A 20316-nucleotide genomic window follows, 5' to 3' on the forward strand; every position below is an offset into this window, starting at 1 on the left:
CGCGACCGCGGGCGCAAACGACCCCGCCGGGAGCGCCCGCCCCGTTCCGCGGGCCGACCAATAGGAGAGCGGGAGAGGCGGGGCCGAGCGCGGGCTCTCCGCCAATGGCGGCCGCGGGATTCCGTGCCGGGAAAGCGGCGCTCCGCCGCCCCGCGTCCCCGCCGCCGCCCGCCCCGCGCCTCGGGGCCCCGTCCGTCCCGCGTCAGAACGGAGCCGTCCTCCGGAGTCGGCGTCGCGGCGGGGCGCCGCCGGCTGAGAACCGGCGGCTGACTGCGAGCGGCGGGACGCCCGGTGTCCGGGAGCGGCTCCTGGCCGAGCCGGGCAGCCCCGAAAGAGAGGGACCGACCCCGCCGATCGAGACGCGTTGGAGCCCGGCAGAGTCGGGCGGCCGCCTTCGGTTCCGGCTCGGCTCGGCTCGAACGGTCAGCAGCGCCGTGCTGAGCCGCTGCCCCGCAGGCGGAGGACTCGACTGCCGTTTTCTGTATTCACGTCTGTCCGAGAAGAAAGCTGGCGGCGCTGGCGCTGACCAGGGAGAGGGAGGCCGGGGGCCGGAAAGCTCTCGGGCTGCGGCTCCAGGGCAGGCAGAGGAAGTCACGGCGCTTTGCTGCTGAGTTCGTTACCCGACGAAGCCCGACGCGGGGGGGCTGGGCAGACAGTCTTGCCAAAGAGGCCCGTGCTACAGCAAGATTGACAGCACGACGCCTTTTGTTCCCCTTGAGCCCTGGGCAGGCTTCGGGGCGAAAACCAAGAGGAGAAAGAGGGCAGCGGCTGTTCCCCCGGACTGCTCCGTACATTGGTTTACTCTGTGCTAGAAAGGCTGGAGCTGCTTGCAGCGGCTCTGGACGCCTCACTCGTGGGATGGATGCATTGCTGTGCAACTTCCCCATGGCTGGGAGAGGTTCTTCAGATCCTCCCTGCAAACGGGGCTCCCCAGTGACTGCGGATCTGGCTGATGGTAAAGTGCTGGGGCAATTGGTCGTGGATCTTTCTTCACCACTGTGCTCACGTGGCAATGAGTAGGCCCACTGCCTTGCTTATTCCCTTTACTGCTAAGCTTCTCTTTTGGCTATAGACGCTGCCAATATGACTTTGGTTTTATTTTGTCATAGGCAGTAAAATAAGCCTATCCCAAAGACGTTGGTGTCTTTGTTGCAGCTGTTGAGCCCACCGATTGGCACAGCAGCATTAACACATGATGGGCACGTAACTTGGACATCAGGAACGTGACTTCAAAGGCTTCAAAGCATCGGGAATGTCTCCTTTGGAGAGAGACTGAGAGGTTTGGGCTTGTTGAGCCCGGAGAACAGAAGGCTCATGGGAGACCGTGTGGCTGCCTTTCAGTACACGGGGCCTCACAGATCACCCTTGCTGAGGGTGAGCACTATTCCCTCATCGAGGACATTGATGAAGATGTTGAACAAGACCGGACCCAGCACCGACCCCTGAGGAACACCGCTGGTTACAGGTCTCCAACCGGACTCTGCACCGCCAACGACGACCCTCTGCACTCTGCCAGTCAGCCAGTTCTCAACCCACCTCACTGTCCACTCATCTGTCCACACTTCCTCAGCTTTGTCATAAGGATGTTGTGGGAGACGGTATCAAACGCCTTGCTGAAAGCAAGGTAGACTACATGCACTACATCCACCCAGCCAGTGACAACATTGTAGAAGGCTACCAGGTTGGTCAAGCATGCCCTCCCCCTTGCTGATTACTCCTGATAACCTCCTTTTCTTCCAGTTGTCTGGAGATGGCATCCAGCACAAGCTGTTCCATCACCTTTCCAGGGACAGAGGTGTGCCCAGGTGGCCAAGAGGGCCAACAGCATCTTGCATTAGAAATAGCGTGGCCAGCAGGAGCAGGGAGGGAATCATCCCCCTGTACTCAGCCCTGGTGAGGCCACGCATTGAGCACTGTGTTCAGTTTTGGGCCGCTCACTACAAAAAAAGACATTGAGGCCCTGGAACGTGTCTACAACTTCCTGAATGGAGGCTGTGATGAGGAGGGGTTTGGCCTCTTCTCCCAGGCAACAAACAGGACCCGAGCAAATGGCCATAAGTTGTACCAGAGGAGGTTTAGGTTGGACATAAGGAAGAACTTGTTCTCTCAGAGAGCAGCCAGGCACTGGAATGGCTGCCCAGGGAGGTGGTGGAGTCGCCGTCCCTGGCAGTGTTCAAGAGGCATCTGGATTAGGAGTTACAGGATATGGTTTAGTGCTTGTGGTAGCAATGGTGATGGAAGGATGGTTTTTTCTCCTTTCCTTTTTCTTCTTTTCTTCCCTTCCTTTCCTTTTTTTCCTTTTTTCATTTTGTTTTCTGTTTTCCATCTTTTCTTTCCCTCTCCCCTTTTCTTTCCCTCTCCCCTTTTCTTTCCCTCTCCCCTTTTCTTTCCCTCTCCCCTTTTCTTTCCCTCTCCCCTTTTCTTTCCCTCTCCCCTTTTCTTTCCCTCTCCCCTTTTCTTTCCGTCTCTTTTCATCTCTTCCCCTTTCTTTCCTTTTTTCATTTCTTTTGATTCATTTTGTTTAGTACTTTCTTACTTTTCATCTTTTAGATTCCTTTCTAAAAGAAAAGATAGAATGGGAGACAATAATTAAAGAAACAAAACCTGCTTTGAAAGCCATGGGGCCGGATGGATTGAACCTTGGGGTGCTGAGGGGGTTGGCAGACGTGGCTGCCAAGCCGCTCTCCATCATCCTTCAGCAGTCCTGGCTAATTGGGGATGTGTCCTGGCTGTCCCTGAACGTGTTTAAAGAGCTCTGGATGTGGTGCTCAGGGACATGATTGAGTGGTGGGTTGTTAGAGTTAGGGGAGTATGGTCAGGTTGCGGTTGGACTCGATGATCTTTCAGGTCTTTTCCAACCTGATCCATTCTATGATTCTATGGATTTAACAGCAGCGTTCTTGTGGGAGCTGCACTGAGACTTGCAGTGTCTCTGGGTCCCCAGAATTACTTTCTCCAAGCTGATTCGTAGGTGCTGGCACTTCTTTAAAGCAAGAGCAGCTGCTGATGGGAGGAAGGTAGTTCCGGCTCATGAGCTCCGCAGCATCTCCCAGGATGGTACCAGAGGAGGCAGGAATGATATTGCAGAAGATGAGAAGCTCCCCAGCAGGAAGCCAGAAACCCTGCGGGAGAGTCAGAGCACGTGTGGATGCCCAGGAGGTAATGCAGCCCCAGTATTTGAGAAGCGCGTGGCCATGGAGCTGCGGCCCAAGAACAGAGCTATTCCGCCTTTGCAGAATAGCTGGCATCCCAAGAAGGACTCGTCTGTCCTTGTAAAAAGCAGGGGGAGGGCACGTCCAAATGCTTGCTGGTTGCTTGGGAGCTCAAATCCTCCAAGCTGGAGGCAGCCTGGGGGTAACATCTCCTTGGTCCGATCGTGCAGCACCTGAGCAAGAACTGGCTGCACGAGGGTCATCTTAATTTCTCTGTTCTTTTACTTAAATAAACCCGTTGGGAGACCGTGGTGTTGGTTTCCTAAAATTTGGATCTGGGAGGTGAGCACGCCCTTTGCTTATGATGGAAGCACAGAAGTGATGCGGGCACTCGCTGAGGTCACAGTCATCGCCGAGGTGGGAGCGTTTGTGGCACAGCCGGTGAGCAGAGCTGGTGCTCTGGTGAGCATGCTGCACGCAGAGACTGAGCTGTGAGCTTTCCTTGAGAGATCACCCTGCGAGAGCCCGTCGGAAGCACCGCTGCGGCGTGTGCGTGAGCTGGGCACAGCTCAGGCTGAGCAGGCCGAGCAGGTGAGCTGGGTTTGGTGCTGGGTGGTTGCTGGGAGGTGTCTCAGCAGGAAAGCTGGGCTGGGGTGGGCACGCTGCATCAGCCCTCGTCCCGGCTGGCGGTGAGACAGAGGGAGTTTTCTTCAGGACAGCAACACCAGCCATGTGCTTCAAGGCGCGTAACTATTGAGGAGATGGAGAACGCTTGCTGTCAGAAATCATGGCAGCTGTACAGGAGCTGGGTGTATTTTGGGGACAGTCCTTGTAACCAGCTGGTTTCGAGACATTGCCCTGCCCGAGAGTCTAAACTGCACAGCAGAAGAATGCTGGGAAAATGCTTCTTCCTCACTGTTTTTCACTTGCAGGTTCTTTCCTTAGGGTTCCTTTTTCCTTTCCAAAAGGAGATTTTGGGGATCGAGGCACTTGAAGAGAGAGTGAAGCCAGCTCTTTCCAACAGTGCGGGCAGTCCCTGTGGAGAGGACCCCGGGAACTTGAGCTTCCCCTGAGACGTTCCCCAGCATGTCTCAGCAGGGAGACGGACGCAGTTCCCATCGCTGCTTTGCACGTGGAAAGGTATGGCTGGGTTTCTTTCGCTTGGGTTTCTCCTTTCTCTGGTTTTGGAGCGGAAGGGATGGAGCAGGGGGAGCCCTGCTGGTCCTTTGTTAGCTCAGTAAGCGGCTGGGTTGTGCACTTGCAGCAACAGGACAGCATTGCCAGGCTCCTTAACCTGCTGGGGCAGGGTGGGAGCAGAGAGCGGGCACTGCCCTCCTGCCAGCTGCGCCTGGTTATGGTTTGCCAGCTGCCCTGGGTTTCTGCTGAGAAGTTTGTTCTAGCTGCCTGCAGTAGTAAAGGGTGGGGAAGAAATAGTGGTGAAGAGCTAAGGCTGTGTACGGTAATTTTGCATGGGTTGAACTGTGGCACCTGAAGTCACTGTTTCCCTCGGAATAATGCTGGTGTTTGCAGGTGTGTTGGTTTAACCCCCCGAAGTGATGTCTGAGAGCGCCCGTCTTCTCCACCTGAACGATGAGAAAGCTGGATATGCCCAGAAATTGCAGCGCGTGCAGATGTTGTGAATGCGCTCCCAAATGTTTCCGTTAGTGATAACTAACGTCTCAGCACTCTGATACCCATCTCTGGCACCATCTGGAACGCTGCATCTCTTTGCAAACGTTGGGTGCCCGTTTCCATGGCCCTTCCTTTATTTCTCTCCTCAGAAGCAGCGCGGCGCGGTTCCCTGTGCTAGGGAGCAGCACCCAGCAGGCTGCCAGAGAACCAACAGCGCCTTGCAGCGCACAGAGGGACGCGATGGGGACGGACCATCCTTAGCACCACGCAAAAGTGAGTCTCTGCAGTCCTCTGTCATGAAGTATGGAAGAATGCATTTTAAGTATTACTTCTGAGCGGTGCAGCACTGCAGGGATGTCCGGTAACCATGGTGGAAGCATTAGAGAGGCCAACAGCAACAGATGGCAGCAGTGAGACAGAAGTGTGTGTGTAAGTGGTGGTGCTCAGAGCTGAGTGCATTCCCTGTAGGGACAAAAAATCCGTGCCTCGACTTTTGCAGCTGATAGCGTTTTGTGTGCTGACGCAGCTTTGCTCTGCAGCATGCAGAGCTGTCAGGCAGACTGGGGTTCCTCTGCTGCCACCTGAGCGGGAATGAGAGCAGTAGTGCTTTGTGCAAGCGCACTGCAGTTTAAAGATCAGTTTCTGTTCTGGCTGTAGAACGGTGTCTTTTGGTTTTTGTGGTGGACGTGGGCTAACAGGACAGTGCTGCTCCTGGTGTCTGTGAAATCAACACACAATCTGTTGTTGTAGGGACGGAGCCTGCTCGTCCATGGAATGGTGCTGGGCTTGGGGGGAAACGGAAAGCCTCCCCAGGTAAGAAGCTCTTGTGAGCTGTGGTGTGGGTACCTGCCTCTAAATAGGGCTGCATGAAGGGCTGTGTGGGATGGAGGAGAAAAGAAGGGGCACTGCAGATCTGTGCTGACTGCAGAAATGGCACAGCGTTGTAGCAGCAGAAAGGCCAATTGAAGAAACTACGCTTGAGGAGTTTGTGGTTGGCTGTGCTAAAATGCTCCTCCAAAGAGATGCTCTTCATGTCTTTCTTGTTTCCTTTCTGACAGAAGCTGATGCAAGCAGGCTTGCAGTGAAGCGCAGCCTTGCAGGAAGCCAGGGGAGGAGCATGGAGCGTGGCACAGCCCCCAAGAGAGGTACAGACACACAGCAGCATCTGGGTTTGGTGCACTGTCTTTCTAGTTAGGCTTTCTGTCTGTCCTTTCCTGGGACTGCTGTCGTTGCGTGTTGCTTGAGATCTTAATCCCTGGGGATTACAGTTGCCTTTCCTGTCCCAATTGGAAATGGCCCACAGTTCAGCCAAGATCCCAAGGTCCATTGCTGTGAACACTCGAGAGTTCCTAGCATTGTGGCCCATTTTGCAGACCGAAGGCAGTGTGTGACTCTCTTTTAATCTTGCTGCTTCCCCTTGCTTGATTTGAACAGGGAGAGGTGCTGAGCCAAACGGCAAGATGTACGCGAAAGCTCCTCTCCAGGCTCCAGGAGGGCTTCCTGGAACAGCAGGTCCCAGCAGAGGGGAAAGACCTTCCCCTGCAGTTGACAACCACTCCCTCTCCAAGACCATGGCTGCAAGAAAGCGCAAGGGAGTGAAGGAAGAGGAGCAAAAAGCAGAGCTGTGGCCTGCCAAGAAACAAGTGAAGGTGGAGCGCGATGGGGAGAAGGCTCAGAGCCCACATCAGAGCAGAGGCGGTGTGCCAGCTCCAGCAACACACCCTGGGCCTGCCCCAGCGCCGACTGAGCGGTTCCGGACCTCAAAGCGAAGAGGTAGGAAGGTGCTGCAGCTGCCCTGGTGAGGTGCTTCCCTTATCAGGTGCATGGAGTTTGCTTAGGATTTGCTTTGCTTTCTCCTTCTCTCTGCGGAGAGGGGAAAAGAGTAGAAGGCTGCCGAGTCCAATGGCAAGGAAGTGCCAGAAAGTGTAACCCTCTCTTTTCCCATGAAATCCATGACGGCCTTCTGCTTGTCCCACTGGAAATACCCTTCCTTGAGAGGCTTCCTAGCCTGTTTTCATGTACCCATGTTTCCGCGGTTTTGCTGTTGACAAACTGAATTTCTCTCCTCTTTCTCTATAGCAAGACGACAACGACAAAAAGAGAGGAGAGCAGAAATGAAGAAGGCTGCTCTGAGAGCTGCCGCTGCACGTGCAGAGGTGAGTCCTCGGTGAGCACAGACACGGCTCTTGTTGTTCTCTGTCTGTCAGACGTGAAGGGGATTGTAGAATGCTGGGGGAAGCGGTGTCCTACTTTGACGCTCGCTTTCTTTCTTTCCAGTCCTCCACAATGAACAGCCTTGTGGAGATGATGGAGAAGCTGCAGCTGAAGGACTGAGTGGAGGAGCATCAGAAGGCAGCGGCTTCGTGGCAGCAGCCCAACTTGGCACTCTGGTTGCAGTCCATCAATAAACAATTGGAGCTTTGTATTCACAAAGAGCGCATGGCCTGATTTGTCCAGTGGCACTCAGTGAGCTGCTGCACCACCTCCTCATTATTCCACTCGCGGCGCTGGGTCAGAACTCCCACATCTCCATCAGGGGATGCTGCAGGTTATAGAAGCAATGGACGCACCAGTCCTTGGCCCTGCCCATAAACGCACTGCCTGCAAAGCACGTGCACAGAACTGCAAGTAGCACGGCCTGAGCACAGGCGCGCTGAGTTAGAGAACAGCTGTCTCGAGCTGTCTGAGTTTCTCAGGGCAGCACTGAGCAGAAGTGAGCGTGTGCCCCTCACCCTGCAGGCGTCTCTGTTGGGGGAAGACAGGCTCCTGATCCCAGAAGGCAGAGGTGTTCTCCTGACTTCTCTGCAGTGCTACCTTGCCTCATTGTCCCCCCTCTCTTCAGCCGTTTTGATGCTACTTTTCATCCTTTGGGCAGAGCTTGAGTCACTCTCATCATCGCACAGCTTTGTACTGAGCGGTGTGGAATTTTCTGGCTTTGCTCTTAAAAGCCTAGGCTGAAAACTGCAGCGTGCATGCTTAGTTTACATGGGGACATGGGGGGGGACATCCCCTAACCCCCATTATCGAAAAATAAACCTTAATTGCAAAAGTGAGGGGTGTCAACCCCCGACCCATGGGAACAAAGTGGTCCGTGGGGGTGACACTGTGGGGGTGTCCCCATCTCCAGTACGTGACACCACCAGGGTGCCATGAAGGTGTCCCCAACTTTGGTGGTGTGACAGCACGATGCTGTGTCCCCACTTCTCCAGGAAGTCCTCCAGCTGGTTACAGTGTCCCCAGCTTCAGCTCAACGTCCCCAGGGGGTCCCTTTGTCCCCTCTGCATGACGGTGACACCCGATGCTGGCTGCCGAACGCGACACCCGATGACGATGACACCGCGTCACGGCTGTGCCACGCTGGTGTCACACAGTCCCCTCTGGTGGTGGCACAGAGTTCACCACCGTGCGTGTCCCCATCCTCATGTCAGACGATGGTGACAGCGCCAGAGGACTCCAGTGTCACCAGGTCCAGCTCTAGGCGGGCCTGGAGGGGTGACAAAGAACAGTGAGAGGCTCAGTGACAGCATGGTGACAACACAGAGCTGCCTGTGCCTGGCCCCATGCGGTGGTCAGAGTACAGGGAATGGTGTCACCCGATAGATGGTGGCACACAAGTGATGGTGACACCAGATAACGGTAACAACAGTGACAGCCAGGGATGGGGACGCTGCGTCACGGCTGTTCCACATCGAGGTCACCCTGTGTCACGGTGTCACCCGAAGACAGTGACACTCAACGACTCCCAGTGGCATCCAGTGAAGGGAAGCACCAACAATGGTGACACCACCGACCCCATGTCACACCCACAGCAGACCCCACATGTCCCCCGACTGTCCCCAGCCCCCCTCCCTGTACACTCCTCGTCACCTCTTCAATGAGGATGGCACCGCTCTGCAGTTGTGCCAGTCCTCTTCTTGGTTGCAAGTGTCCCATTTGGTTTTGTCATCCAGTATTTTTGGGAGAAAACGTGTGGTAGTTCTAAGAGAAGGGGTATTTCTGGGAGAAAATATCCTCTTTTTGGAAGAGAAGGTGAAATTTACCACTGAAATGTGGTATTTCTGGGAGAAAATGACATACTTGAGGGAGAGAACTCGGAAATGGTGGGAGAGAATGTCTTCTATTCGAGAGCAACTGTGACATTTTTGGTGTGACGACTGGTCCTTTGGGGAGAAAATATGGTAAATATGGGAGAAAATGTCCTCTTGAGGAGTGTCAAGTAGTACTTTTGAGAGAAAATGTCAGGTATTTCTCAGAAAACTGCTGTTTCTGGGAGATAGTAGCATCCTTGGTTGGAAAATGACAGGTGTTTGTGAGAAAGCTGGTATTTTGGGAAAAAAGGCCGTATTTTTAAGACGAAGCTGGTATTTCTGGGGGAATATGTCCCGTCTTTGGGAGAAAAGTGGTCTATCTTGGAGAAAATGTCGTGTATTTGGGAGAAAAACTGGTCTATCTGGAAGAAACTGCCATTTTTCTGGGAGTAAGTGTGATCCTGAGGAGCGTCAAGTAGTATTCTTGGGATGAAACGTGAGGTATTTCTAAGCGTAGTGGTATTTCTGGGAGAAAATGTCTTGTTTTGGGGGGAAAAGATCACATGTATGTGAGAAAGCTGGTATTTCTGGGAGTAAACGCCATATTTTTAGGAAAAAATGGGTATTTCCCAGATAATCGGTCACATAGTTGGAGAAAAGTGGTCTATCTGGGAGAAAATGTCCTTGTTTTTTGGTGGAAGAGATCATGTGTAGGGGACTAAAATAGTGTTCCCGGATGAAAATGTCACGTATCTGTGAGAAAAGTGGTATCTGTGGGTCACAGTGCTGTTCCCCAGGGGTCGGTGCTGGGGCCTGTCCTCCTCAAGATCTTTCTTGATGAGCTGAGGGCACTGAGTGCACCCTCGGGAAGTTTGCGGATGACACCAGGCTGGCTGGAAGTGTGGATCTGCCTGGGGGTAGCGAGGCCCCACAGAGGGATATGGACAGGCTGGAGAGCTGGGCTGAAGCCAATGGGATGAGTTCCAACAAGGCCAAAGGCCAGGTCCTGCACTTTGGCTGCAACAACCCCAGGCGACGCTACAGGCTGGGGGCGGAGCGGCTGGAAGATGCGTAGAGGAAGTGGACCTGGGGGTGTTGATGGATGCTGGGCTGAAATGAGCCAGCAGTGTGCCCGGGTGGCCAAGAAGGCCAATGGCATCCTGGCCTGCATCGGGAACGGTGTGGCCAGCAGGAACAGGGCAGTGATTGTCCCCCTGTCCTCAGCTCTGGTGAGGCTGCACCTCGAGTGCTGTGTCCACTTTTGGGCCCCTCACTGCCAGAAAGACATCGAGGCCCTGGAGCGGGTTCAAAGAAGGGCGCCAAGGCTGGCGAGGGGTCTGGAGCACAGAGCTCACGAGGAGCGGCTGAAGGAGCTGGGGTTGTTCAGTTGGAGAAGAGGAGGCTCAGGAAGACCTTACTGCTCTCTAGAACTACCTGAAGGGAGCTTGTAGTGAGCTGGGCTTCAGCCTCTTCTCTCATGTCACTAGTGCCGAAAAACGACGTTATAACCCACAAATATCAGTGTTCTCCCAAATACACGATGTTTTCTTCCGGAAAGATCACTTTTCAATCCTAAATATGACAATTTGTTCCAAAAATGCGATATTTTCTCCCGGAAATACAAGCATTCTCCAAAATCCATGATATTTTCTCCCAGAATGCCAGCTTTATCAGAGATATATGAAATTTTCTTCCAAAATTATGATATTTCCTCCCAGAAATATCAGTTTCCTTAGAAATACTTCACGTTTCCTCCAAAAAATACAACATTACAATACCCCCCCTTCCCCATAATGTGATACTTTCTCCAGGGAGTCACAGTTTTCTTAGAAATACCTCATGTTTTCTCCAAACAATATGACATTACAATCCTCAGTATGACATTTTCTCCAAAAATAGGACATTTCCTCCCAGAAATACCAGTTATCTTTACAAAAATAGGACTGCAGCCATCGGAGATCTGCTGGAAGGACAGACGGCCAGCTCCAGGAGCTCCAGGAGGCTCCTGGAATGCAGCCATGGTCACTTTGTGCTCCGGGCGTTGGGCAGACCGACCAGAGGTGAAGCGTGGCTGGATCTGCTGCTCAGCAGTGCGGAGGAGATGATGAGTGAAAGGCGTTCAGGTTGGGGCAGCCTGGCTGCAGTGAGCACGGCTTGTGGGGTTGGTGATCCGAGGGATGTGGGCAAGGCAAGGAGTGGGGCAGGACCTGAGCTTTGGGACGGCGAGCTTTAAGCTTTCACGGGCTGATGGCCCAGATCTCTCGGGATCTGTCTGTAAAAACAAAGATGGTGAGCAAAGCTGGCTGCTCTTCAAGGCTGCCTTCCCTTCTGAGAGCACAAGAGCTCTCCGTCCCTCTGAATAGAAAGCAGAGGACGCAGGAAGCCCATCGGCTCGGCGCAGACCTGCTGGGCAGCTGGGGGCAAAGCAAGGAGCAACGAGCTCTGCTAACAGGCCGTGTCACCTGGAGCAATACAGGGCTAACAAACAGGCCGTGTCACCTGGAACAATCAATACAGGGCTAACAGGCCGTGTCACCTGGGAAGAATACAGGGATGTCTGGACCTGCAGACGTGGGATCAGGAAACACAAGGCACAGAACTGAACTTGGAGAGGGACGTGAAAAACAACAGGAAGACTTTCTACACGTGCATTGGCCAGAAGAGACAGGTCAAAGCAAGTGTGCCTCCTTTGTAAATGTAAAAGGAGAACTGCCTGCAACAGATGGAGAGAAGGCTGAGGTACAGAATGAGTTCTGTGCCTCGGTCTTCACTGGCAGCCAGGATTCCAGAGTTTGTCACGTCCCTGAGCCCTGCATCCATAAACCTCCAGGTGGGGACCGGGGTGGTAAATACCCCCTGCTGTGAGGGCAGAGCAGAGAGACTGCCTGATGAGATTGAACGTGTGCAAGTCTATGGAGCAGATAGATGGTGAGATGTGAGACTGAACGTGTACAAGTCTATGGGCAGGATGGCGTGCATCTCAGGGCTCTGAAGAAGCTGGCTGCCAAGCCGCTCTCCATCATATTTGAGAAGTCGTGGCTGTCAGGTGAGGTCCCGGATGCCTGGAGGAAGGGTCATGTCACTGCCGTTGGCAAGAAAGGGAGCAAGGAGGACACGGGAACTACAGGCCGGTGAGTCTCACCTCTGTGCCTGGGAAGATGATGGGACAGATCCTCCTGGATGACATGCTTGATCACATGAGGAGTGAGCGTGTGATCCGAGACAGCCAGCACGGCTTCAGCAGGGGAAGTCATGCTTAACCAATCTGGTGGCCTTCTGTGATGGAGTGACGGCATCGGTGGACAAGGGGAGGGTGACCGATGTCATTTCCCCGGACTTGAGCACGGCCTTTGACACGGTCCCCCACCACATCCTGATCTCCAAACCGGAGGGATGTGGATTTGATGGGTGGACCACTGGATGGATAAGGAATTGGTAGTAAGGCCGCAGACAAAGAGTGGTTATTAATGGCTCTATGTCCAGGTGAGGCCAGTAACGAGCGGCGTCCCCCAGGGGTCTGTCTTGGGACCGGTGCTCTTTAGCGTCTTTATCAATGACATGGATGGTGGAATCGGGTGCACCCTCAGCAAGTTTGCTGACGACACCAAGCTGAGCGGTGCGGTTGACACGGCTGAAGGAAGGGATGCCATTCGGAGGGACCTCGACAGGTTGGAAAGGCGGACCGGGGTGAACCTGATCAGGTCCTACACAGCACAGTGCAAGGTTTTGCACTTGGGCCGGAGGAATCCCAGGCATCCATACAGACTGGAAGGAGCGGTCCTTGAGAGCAGCCCCGTGGAGAAGGACCTGGGGATCCTGATAGATGAAAAGCTTAGCATGAGCCAGCAGCGTGCCCTTGCAGGTGGGAAAGCAAATGGGATCCTGGGCTCCATCAGAAGAGGGGTGGCCAGCAGGGACAGGGAGGTGATTGTCCCCCTCTACTCCGCTCTTGTGAGGCCCCATCTGCAGTACTGTGTCCAGATCTGGAGCCCTCAGTACAAGAAAGACAGGGAGCTGTTGGAGAGGGTCCAGAGGAGGGCCACAAAGATGATCAGGGGACTGGAGCACCTCCCTTATGAGGACAGGCTGAGGGAGCTGGGCTTGTTCAGCCTGGAGAAAAGAAGGCTGCGGGGTGACCTCATTGCAGCATTTCAGTACCTAAAGGGAGCCTACAAGCAGGAGGGAAGTCAACTCTTGGAAAGGGTAGAAAACTGCAGGACGAGGGGAAATGGTTTGAAGTTGAGTGAGGGAAGATTTAGGGTGGATGTCAGGGGGAAGTTCTTTACAGAGAGAGTGGTCAGGTGCTGGAACAGCTGCCCAGAGAGACTGTGGATGCCCCATCCATCCCTGGAGGTGTTCAAGGCCAGATTGGATGGGAACCTGGGCAGCCTGGTCTAGTGTGAAATGTGGAGGTTGGTGGCCCTGCATGTAGCAGGGGGGTTGGAGATTCATGATCCTTGAGGTCCCTTCCAACCCTGGCCATTCTGTGATTCTGCTATTCTGTGTCTTCTCCCTGATGCCAATTGGAAGTGATATCCTTTAGTCTTCAGTATAACAGACATTCTGTGACTGTGCTTGAAGACAGTCTCCCTTGAGCGTTTTAGTTGTGCTTGTTTAGTGCTCGTAAAACCAACTGTGCAAGTGCTGCTCTCCTCCCCGTTGTGAGGGGATTGCTGGCAGGAGCTAAGCAGTTCCCACAGGCACATCCAGCAAGGAGCTGCCGTGGCAGATGGGCAGGTGGAGCAGCTGTCTTCCAACCTGTCCACTGCAGCAGTTGGCATTCTGTAAGCTACTCTTCCCCAGTTTGCAGAACGAGTATCAAAAGTTGATACTCTTTTGTGAAAGAGTAAATGCGGGTTGAAAAAAGAGGTGATATGACATTCCTGACTGCAGATAAACAACAGCACAGATGCTGGTCACCGCCGCAGAAAAAGCTGGACTTGTTCATGAAGCAGCTTATCCATCTGTGTTGGGATTTTGTACAGCTGACCTCACCTGCCTCTCATTCCTTGCCATCGCCCCCTTTTTCTTCTAAGGTGAAAAAGACAGCCTTATTCTTTGTGAGTCCGTAATTGTGATCGTTTATTGATTGAGTACAACCAGGTAAGACATGGAGTGCCAAGTTGGGCGGCACTCGCAGCGCTGCCCTGTAACACCACACACTGCAGCTGCTGCCTTCTGATGTTCTTCCTCTCAGTCCTTCAGGTGCAGATTCCGCATCATTGCCACAGGGCTGTTCATTATAGAGGACTGGAAAAAAACAAAGCAAGTGTAGAAAAAGGACAGAAACAATCTAGGGAGAGCTCACTAAGAAAGTCTGAACAGTAAACTTCCACAACAGCCCCATGCAGAACAGCAGGTTACTGCCATTCAGATCACTGACATTACTTCCCATAACACACAGCTTAGCTGCTGTCCCCTCCCTTCCCTACCTGAGCTGCATGCCCTTCCTTTTCCCTACCTGAGCTGCTTGCCCCTCGCCTCCTTTTTCTTGGTGCTCTTGCCTTTTCCTGCTACTCACTCCCAATCTCAACACTTGCCTGCTCTGCTTGCTGCTCTGACAAGTGTCTCTCAACTCTGCTCGCAGCTTCTCTCCTTCTGCATGCCCTTCTCTATTCCCTTCTCGTGCCCTTCAGGCTTCTGCTCCCCTTGCTGAGCAAGCCCATGCCTGGTAGCTCCCCTTCAACCTCCTCCGCCCTTTGCCTTTCTCCACACAGATGCTTGCTTCTGGCCAGCACTCCTGCCCAATGCCTAGCCCACAGCCCGCATCTCTTGGGGAGACAGCAAGGTGGCCTGGAGCTACCCACACCTCCTCCCGGGCACGGCTTCTCAGCTTTGCTTCAAGCCCACAAAAAACCCCAAGGAGCTCCTCTTACCTTTGGGCTCAGCTTCTTCTCCTGCCGTGCAGCTCCTGTGCCAGGCCGGGGCTCAGCTCTTCCCACACTCCACCATTCCTGCAAGGTTGCTTTCTCTCATTCACTGCCTTCCTTTGCTTTCCTTTGCTCTGCTACCCTTAGCTTCCCTACTTGCTTTCTCTACATTTACGTGCACCGCTTTGTACTTTTGAGTCTCTTCTTTGCATCTCCTTTCTCTATTTTCCCTTCAACCCTCCCCCCCCCTCCCCTCCCCTTCCCCTCTCTCCCATTTTTCCCTTCCTCCCCTACCTCCTCTCCCCCCCTGCTTCCCTTCCCCTCCCGTACCCCCCCTTTTCTCCCTTTCCCCTCCCCTTCCCCCTTGCCTTATGGCAAACTCACCTTTCCTGCTCTTCACTCCCTCCTTCTTCATTCTCCTGCCTTTTGCTGCTACTCTCGCCTTGCTTTCCCTTGCTGTGCTCTGCTTTGCTTTCTCTACATTTTGGCCATCCAGTCTTTTCTCAGCTGTTATTCTTGACTGTTTACTTGGCTTTTTTCTTCTTTTCTCATTTCTTTTTTTTCTGACCTTTTTGAGCTTTTTTCTTCTTTTTTTATGCTTTCGTTTCTTTTTTCATTTCATTGCACTTGTTCTTTTTTTTTTTCTCTTTTCGTTTTTTTCTGTTTTCTTCTATTTTTTCTCTTTTTCATCTTGGTTTTCTTTTTTCATGTTCACTCTTTTTTTCTTTTTTTTATTCTTTTTTTCATTTTTTTTCATTGCCGCCTGAGGGGAGAAGAGCTCTGAGCCGGCTGCCAACGGCCGTTCCCGCGCGCCGCGCCTCAGCCAATCGGAGCCAGCGGCGCTGCCGCTGACCAACGAGAGCCCGGGGGCGGGACGGTCCGGCACCTGACCAATGAGAGCCCGGGGGCGGTGCGGCGTTGCGCTGCGCTGTTGGTGGGAGGAGCGCGGCAGGGGGCGGGCCGTGGGTGGGGCCTCGGGGTGCGCCCTACTGCTATAGGGGGTGCGAGATGGGAATGGGATTGACAGGTGGGAGGTGGGGCTTGGATGTGGGGTTGGGATATGAGGTTTGGAACTGGGCTTGGGAGCTGGGGTTGGGATGTTGGATGTGCATTGGGATGTGAAATGTAGGGTTGGGGTGTGGGGATATGGATATGGGGTGGATATGGAATGGGAAATAGGAAAATGGAATATATATGGGATGGGCTTGGGATGGACATGGGACCAACACTGAAGAATGTGGGATGGATTGGGGATGAAATATGGACACGGGATGGGATTGGGATGATAGTGGCATGGGATAAGTAGATGGAATGGACATGGGATGCATGTGGGGATAAGGATTCGGAATGGCTATGGATATAGGGTTAGGGATGGGGATAGGATGTGGGGGTATGGATGTGGGATGGGTTTGAGATGGCTGTGGGGTGGATATGATGGATATGGGATGGGATAACGTTGTGGGATACGGACGAGGGATGGCTACGAGATGGGGCTGTAGTGGTTATGGGGCCATAGGGGCGATGGGGCCAGGATGCTGCAGTCACCTCTGTCCCCAGAGTTCATCCCCAGTGTGACACATGGAGCCCCACAGCCGCTCCTCTGCCCTTTGTCACTTTCATGGGGAGGACATCCCCCAACCCCCATTATCAAAAATAAACCTTAATTAGAAAAGTGAGGGGTGTCAACTCCGCCCCATGGGAACAATGTTTTCTGTGGGGGAGGGCACAGATGGCGTCTCCAGAGGGCTGTCCCAAACTCTGGGGGGTGTTCACAACTCTAGGATATGACACCACCAGGGTGCCATGAAGGTGTCCCAAGCTTTGGGGTGTGACACAGGGATGTCCCCAATTTTGGTGGTGTGACATTGTCATGTGGTGTTCCCACTTCCCCGGGAAGTCCTCCAGGTGGTCACGGTGTCCCCAGGTTCAGCTCAATGTCCCCAGGGTTCTTTTTGTGCCCTCTGCATGACGGTGACACCCGGCGCCAGCTGCCAGGAGTGACGCCCAACGGTGATGACACCGCATCACGGCTGTGACACACTGGTGTCACACAGTCCCCTCTGGTGGTGGCACAGAGTTCACCACCGTGCATGTCCCCGTCCACATGGCAGACGATGGTGACAGCAACAGAGGTTTCCGGTGTCACCGGGTCCTGCGGTAGGCAGGTCTGGAGGGGTGACAAAGAACAGTGAGAGGCTCAGTGACAACATGGTGACAACGTGGTGCCGCCAGTGCCTGCCCCCACATGATGGTCAGAGTACAGGGAATGGTGTCACCCGATAGATGGTGGCACACAAGTGATGGTGACACCAGATGACGGTAACAACAGTGACAGCCAGGGATGGGGACGCTGCGTCACGGCTGTTCCACATTGAGGTCACCCTGTGTCACAGCGTCACCTGAAGACAGTGACATTCAGTGACACCCAATGGCATCCAGTGAAGGTGGCACCCAACTATGGTGACACCACCGACCCCATGTCACACCCACAGCAGACCCCACGTGTCCCCCGACTGTCCCCAGCCCCCCTCCCTGTACCCCTCCTCGTCACCTCTTCAATGAGGATGTCACCGTGCTGCAGTTGTGCCACCATGGCAGGGGGGACAGCTTGGGACAGTCACGGACAGCCAGGGTGACAGCGTCCAGGAGCTGTAGGACGCTGATGGGGCTCTCGATGGGGCTCACTACGTTTAATGATTTAATTCGGGCTGGGGTCCAATTTGCTAAGATTGACCGCCAGCCCAACCATGTTCTTCTCCAGCTTTGGAGACAGCTAAAGGACAACCAAAAATTTCAGACCTACCCTAAGAAACCAAGGGTAAGGGTTACAGAGAGAATGCCAACAACAACATGGAACTTAGAAGATTTCATTGTTGCTAATAGAAAAAAAAGCCTCCTCAGGTGTCTCGGGCTACAATGCCTGAGGCACTGGAAGCAAAAGAATTGGCCATAGCTCAATTCATGGCGTGACGAGGGATGTTAGTCCCCCTAGGGCCTCCAGATAGGACCAGAGGCCCTGTGTAGAATTAAGGATTTATTGGTCCCGAAAAAACATTCAGAGAGTTATGGCATTGGTGGACACTGGAGCAGAAACATCAATTATCTACGAAGATCCAACCAAATTTGGTGGAGACAGAGTGATGATTGGTGGCTTTGGGGGACAGACTATTCCTGTCACCCAAACATGGTTGAATCTGAGGGTGGGGCGTCTCCCACCCCGGGAGTGTAAGGTGTGTATTGCCCCAATGCAGGAACACATCTTGGGCATAGATATTCTATGGGGTCTGGCTCTCCAGACAACTGTGGGAGAGTTCAGACTTGGACAGAGATGTATCCGTACCCGGGCAGTGCAGGCAATATTAAGAGGCCATGCGAAACATGGGCCTATTTGCCTGCCGAAACCGCGCCGGATTACTGATATAAGGCAGTACAGACTCTGGGTGGGCAAGATGAAATATGGGGAACGGTGCAGGAATTAGAAAAAGTGGGCATTGTAAGACCTGCACACAGCCCATATAATTCCCCCACACGGCCAGTGCGAAAGTCGGATGGCACGTGGAGAATGACAGTGGATTACAGAGAGTTAAATAAGGTCACGCCGCCTGTTCATGCGGCCATAACCAACATTGCCTCCCTAATGGACACATTGAGTAGGGAGATAAAAACCTATCACTGTGTCCTGGATTTAGCAAACGCGTTCTTCAGTATCCCGATTGCTGAGGAATCGCAAGATCAGTTTGCGTTTACGTGGGGAGGCAGGCAGTGGACCTTTCAGGTCCTGCCACAGGGGTACGTGCATTCACCAACGTCACAATCTAGTGGCGTGTGACCTGGCTGATTGGAAAAAACCTGATGATGTTAACCTGTATCATTATACTGATGATCTCCTGCTGACATCCAACTCACTGGAGGCATTAAGGCAGGTGGCAGATTCATTAACCGCCTATTTACAGCAGAGAGGATGGGCTATAAATCCCAGAAGGTGCAAGGTCCGGGCCTGTCCGTAAAATTCCTGGGGGTGGTTTGGTCAGGAAAGACCCAAGTACTGCCCAGTGCTGTCTTAGATAAGGTTCAGGCGTTCCCAGTCCCTACAACATCGAAGCAGCTGCAAAGTTTCTAGGTATACTGGGTTACTGGCGTTCCTTTATACCTCACCTAGCGCAGCTGCTAAGGCCGCTGTACAGACTCACAAAAAAGGGGCAGCTATGGGACTGGGGGAAAACAGAACAGGATGCTTTCCAACAGGCAAAACTGGCAGTTAAACAAGCCCAGGCATTGGGTATATTCGATCCTACCCTCCCAGCTGAGTTGGATGTTCACGTTACTCAAGATGGCTTTGGTTGGGGCCTGTGGCAACGCCAGAGTTCTGTTCGGACCCCCATTGGTTTTTGGTCTCAGGTCTGGGATGGAGCAGAAGAAAGATACAGTATGATTGAAAAACAGTTATTGGCTGCCTATTCAGCATTACAGGCAGTAGAGCCAATAACCCAGACGGATGAAGTCATAGTTAAGACCACTCTGCCGATTCAGGGGTGGGTGAAAGGTCTGACCCACCTTCCTAAGACAGGGGTGGCCCAAGCACAAACAGTGGCACGATGGGTCGCCTACCTCAGCCAAAGGAGCAGTCTGTCTTCATCAGCCTTAAAAGAAGAGCTTCAGAAGATCCTAGGCCCAGTGACCTATCATTGTGATGCACCAAAAGAAACACTGGTCGCTCCACCAGAGAAGAGCCCCGTTCAGGAGGGGAAATATCCTATCCCTGAAGATGCCTGGTACATGGATGGGTCCAGCAAGGGCAACCCGAGCAAGTGGAGAGCGATAGCATACCATCCTTCCACTGAGACAATCTGGTTTGATGAGGGGGATGCTCAGAGCAGCCAATGGGCAGAACTGCAAGCCGTGTGGATGGTTATACCCAAGGAACCCGGTGATGGTATCCTGAATATCTGTACAGACAGTTGGGCTGTGTACCGGGGGCTCACTCTTTGGATTGCACAGTGGGCCACCCAAGAATGGACTATCCACGCCCGACCAATCTGGGGCAAAGACATGTGGTTAGACATATGGAATACAGTCAAACACAGGACTATATGTGTCTACATGTTTCTGGTCATCAGCCCCTACAGTCACCGGGAAATGGTGAAGCTGACACGCTGGCCCGAGTTTGATAGATTGAGAATTCACCATCTGAGAATATCGCCCGTTGGTTACATCAGAAGCTACGGCATGCGGGACAATAGACAATGTGGGCAGCTGCTAAAGCATGGGGGCTGCCCATACAGCTACCTGACATTGTCCAGGCATGCCAGCATTGCGACGCTTGCTCTAAGATGAGACCAAGATCACTGCCTGAAACGACAGCCCATCTTGCTAGAGGACACAATCCTCTCCAACGATGGCAGGTCGATTACATTGGGCCCCTTCCTCGGTCTGAGGGGGTGAGATATGCTCTGACCTGCATTGACACTGCAAGTGGGCTACTGCAGGCCTATCCAGTACCGAAAGCAAACCAGGCATATACCATCAAGGCACTGACTAAACTGATGTCTGCCTACGGGACACCTCAAGTCATCGAGAGCGACCAAGGGACTCATTTTACTGGTGCAACGATACAGCGCTGGGCAGAAGAAAACA

The 20316-nt window shown here is 53.3% G+C and overlaps 1 protein-coding gene and 1 long non-coding RNA gene across 4 annotated transcripts; one reads left to right on the forward strand and one right to left on the reverse strand.

The window, feature by feature from the left end:
- Positions 1-395: 395 nt before the first annotated feature.
- Positions 396-7914, forward strand: LOC149911844 (zinc finger CCCH domain-containing protein 11A-like). 2 transcript variants are annotated; one of them, XM_090133248.1, is made up of 9 exons: positions 396-1681; positions 2972-3743; positions 4085-4292; positions 4934-5057; positions 5535-5597; positions 5843-5929; positions 6219-6557; positions 6864-6940; positions 7062-7914. In XM_090133248.1, exons 3-9 carry the CDS (start codon positions 4239-4241, stop codon positions 7116-7118), a joined length of 801 nt encoding a protein of 266 aa, XP_089989374.1. In that variant the 5' UTR covers positions 396-1681; positions 2972-3743; positions 4085-4238; the 3' UTR covers positions 7119-7914. The 2 variants fall into 2 exon arrangements, with proteins under 2 accessions (XP_089989374.1, XP_089989373.1); XM_090133247.1 differs by lacking the exon at positions 396-1681 and having other exon boundaries at positions 2461-3743; positions 4177-4292.
- Positions 7915-13869: 5955 nt separating this feature from the next.
- LOC149911845 (uncharacterized) lies at positions 13870-16796 on the reverse strand. 2 transcript variants are annotated; one of them, XR_016462843.1, is made up of 3 exons: positions 15067-16796; positions 14689-14766; positions 13870-14062 (listed from the first exon to the last, which is right to left on the reverse strand). It is a non-coding gene; the product is annotated as an uncharacterized LOC149911845 (long non-coding RNA). The 2 variants fall into 2 exon arrangements; XR_016462842.1 differs by lacking the exon at positions 15067-16796 and having other exon boundaries at positions 14689-15060.
- Positions 16797-20316: the final 3520 nt, after the last annotated feature.

Source organism: Phasianus colchicus, unplaced genomic scaffold (genome assembly GCF_987193195.1).
Source record: "Phasianus colchicus unplaced genomic scaffold, bPhaCol1.hap1.1 HAP1_SCAFFOLD_56, whole genome shotgun sequence".
Lineage (NCBI taxonomy): Eukaryota > Metazoa > Chordata > Aves > Galliformes > Phasianidae > Phasianus > Phasianus colchicus.

Bases quoted from the DNA above. Each gene is read 5' to 3' on its own strand.
- LOC149911844 (XM_090133248.1), top strand. From the start codon at position 4,239: ATGTCTCAGCAGGGAGACGGACGCAGTTCCCATCGCTGCTTTGCACGT. The intron at 4,293-4,933 runs GTATGGCTGGGT...TTCTCTCCTCAG, and splicing joins GCTGCTTTGCACGTGGAAAG to AAGCAGCGCGGCGCGGTTCC. The intron at 6,558-6,863 runs GTAGGAAGGTGC...CTTTCTCTATAG, and splicing joins CCGGACCTCAAAGCGAAGAG to CAAGACGACAACGACAAAAA.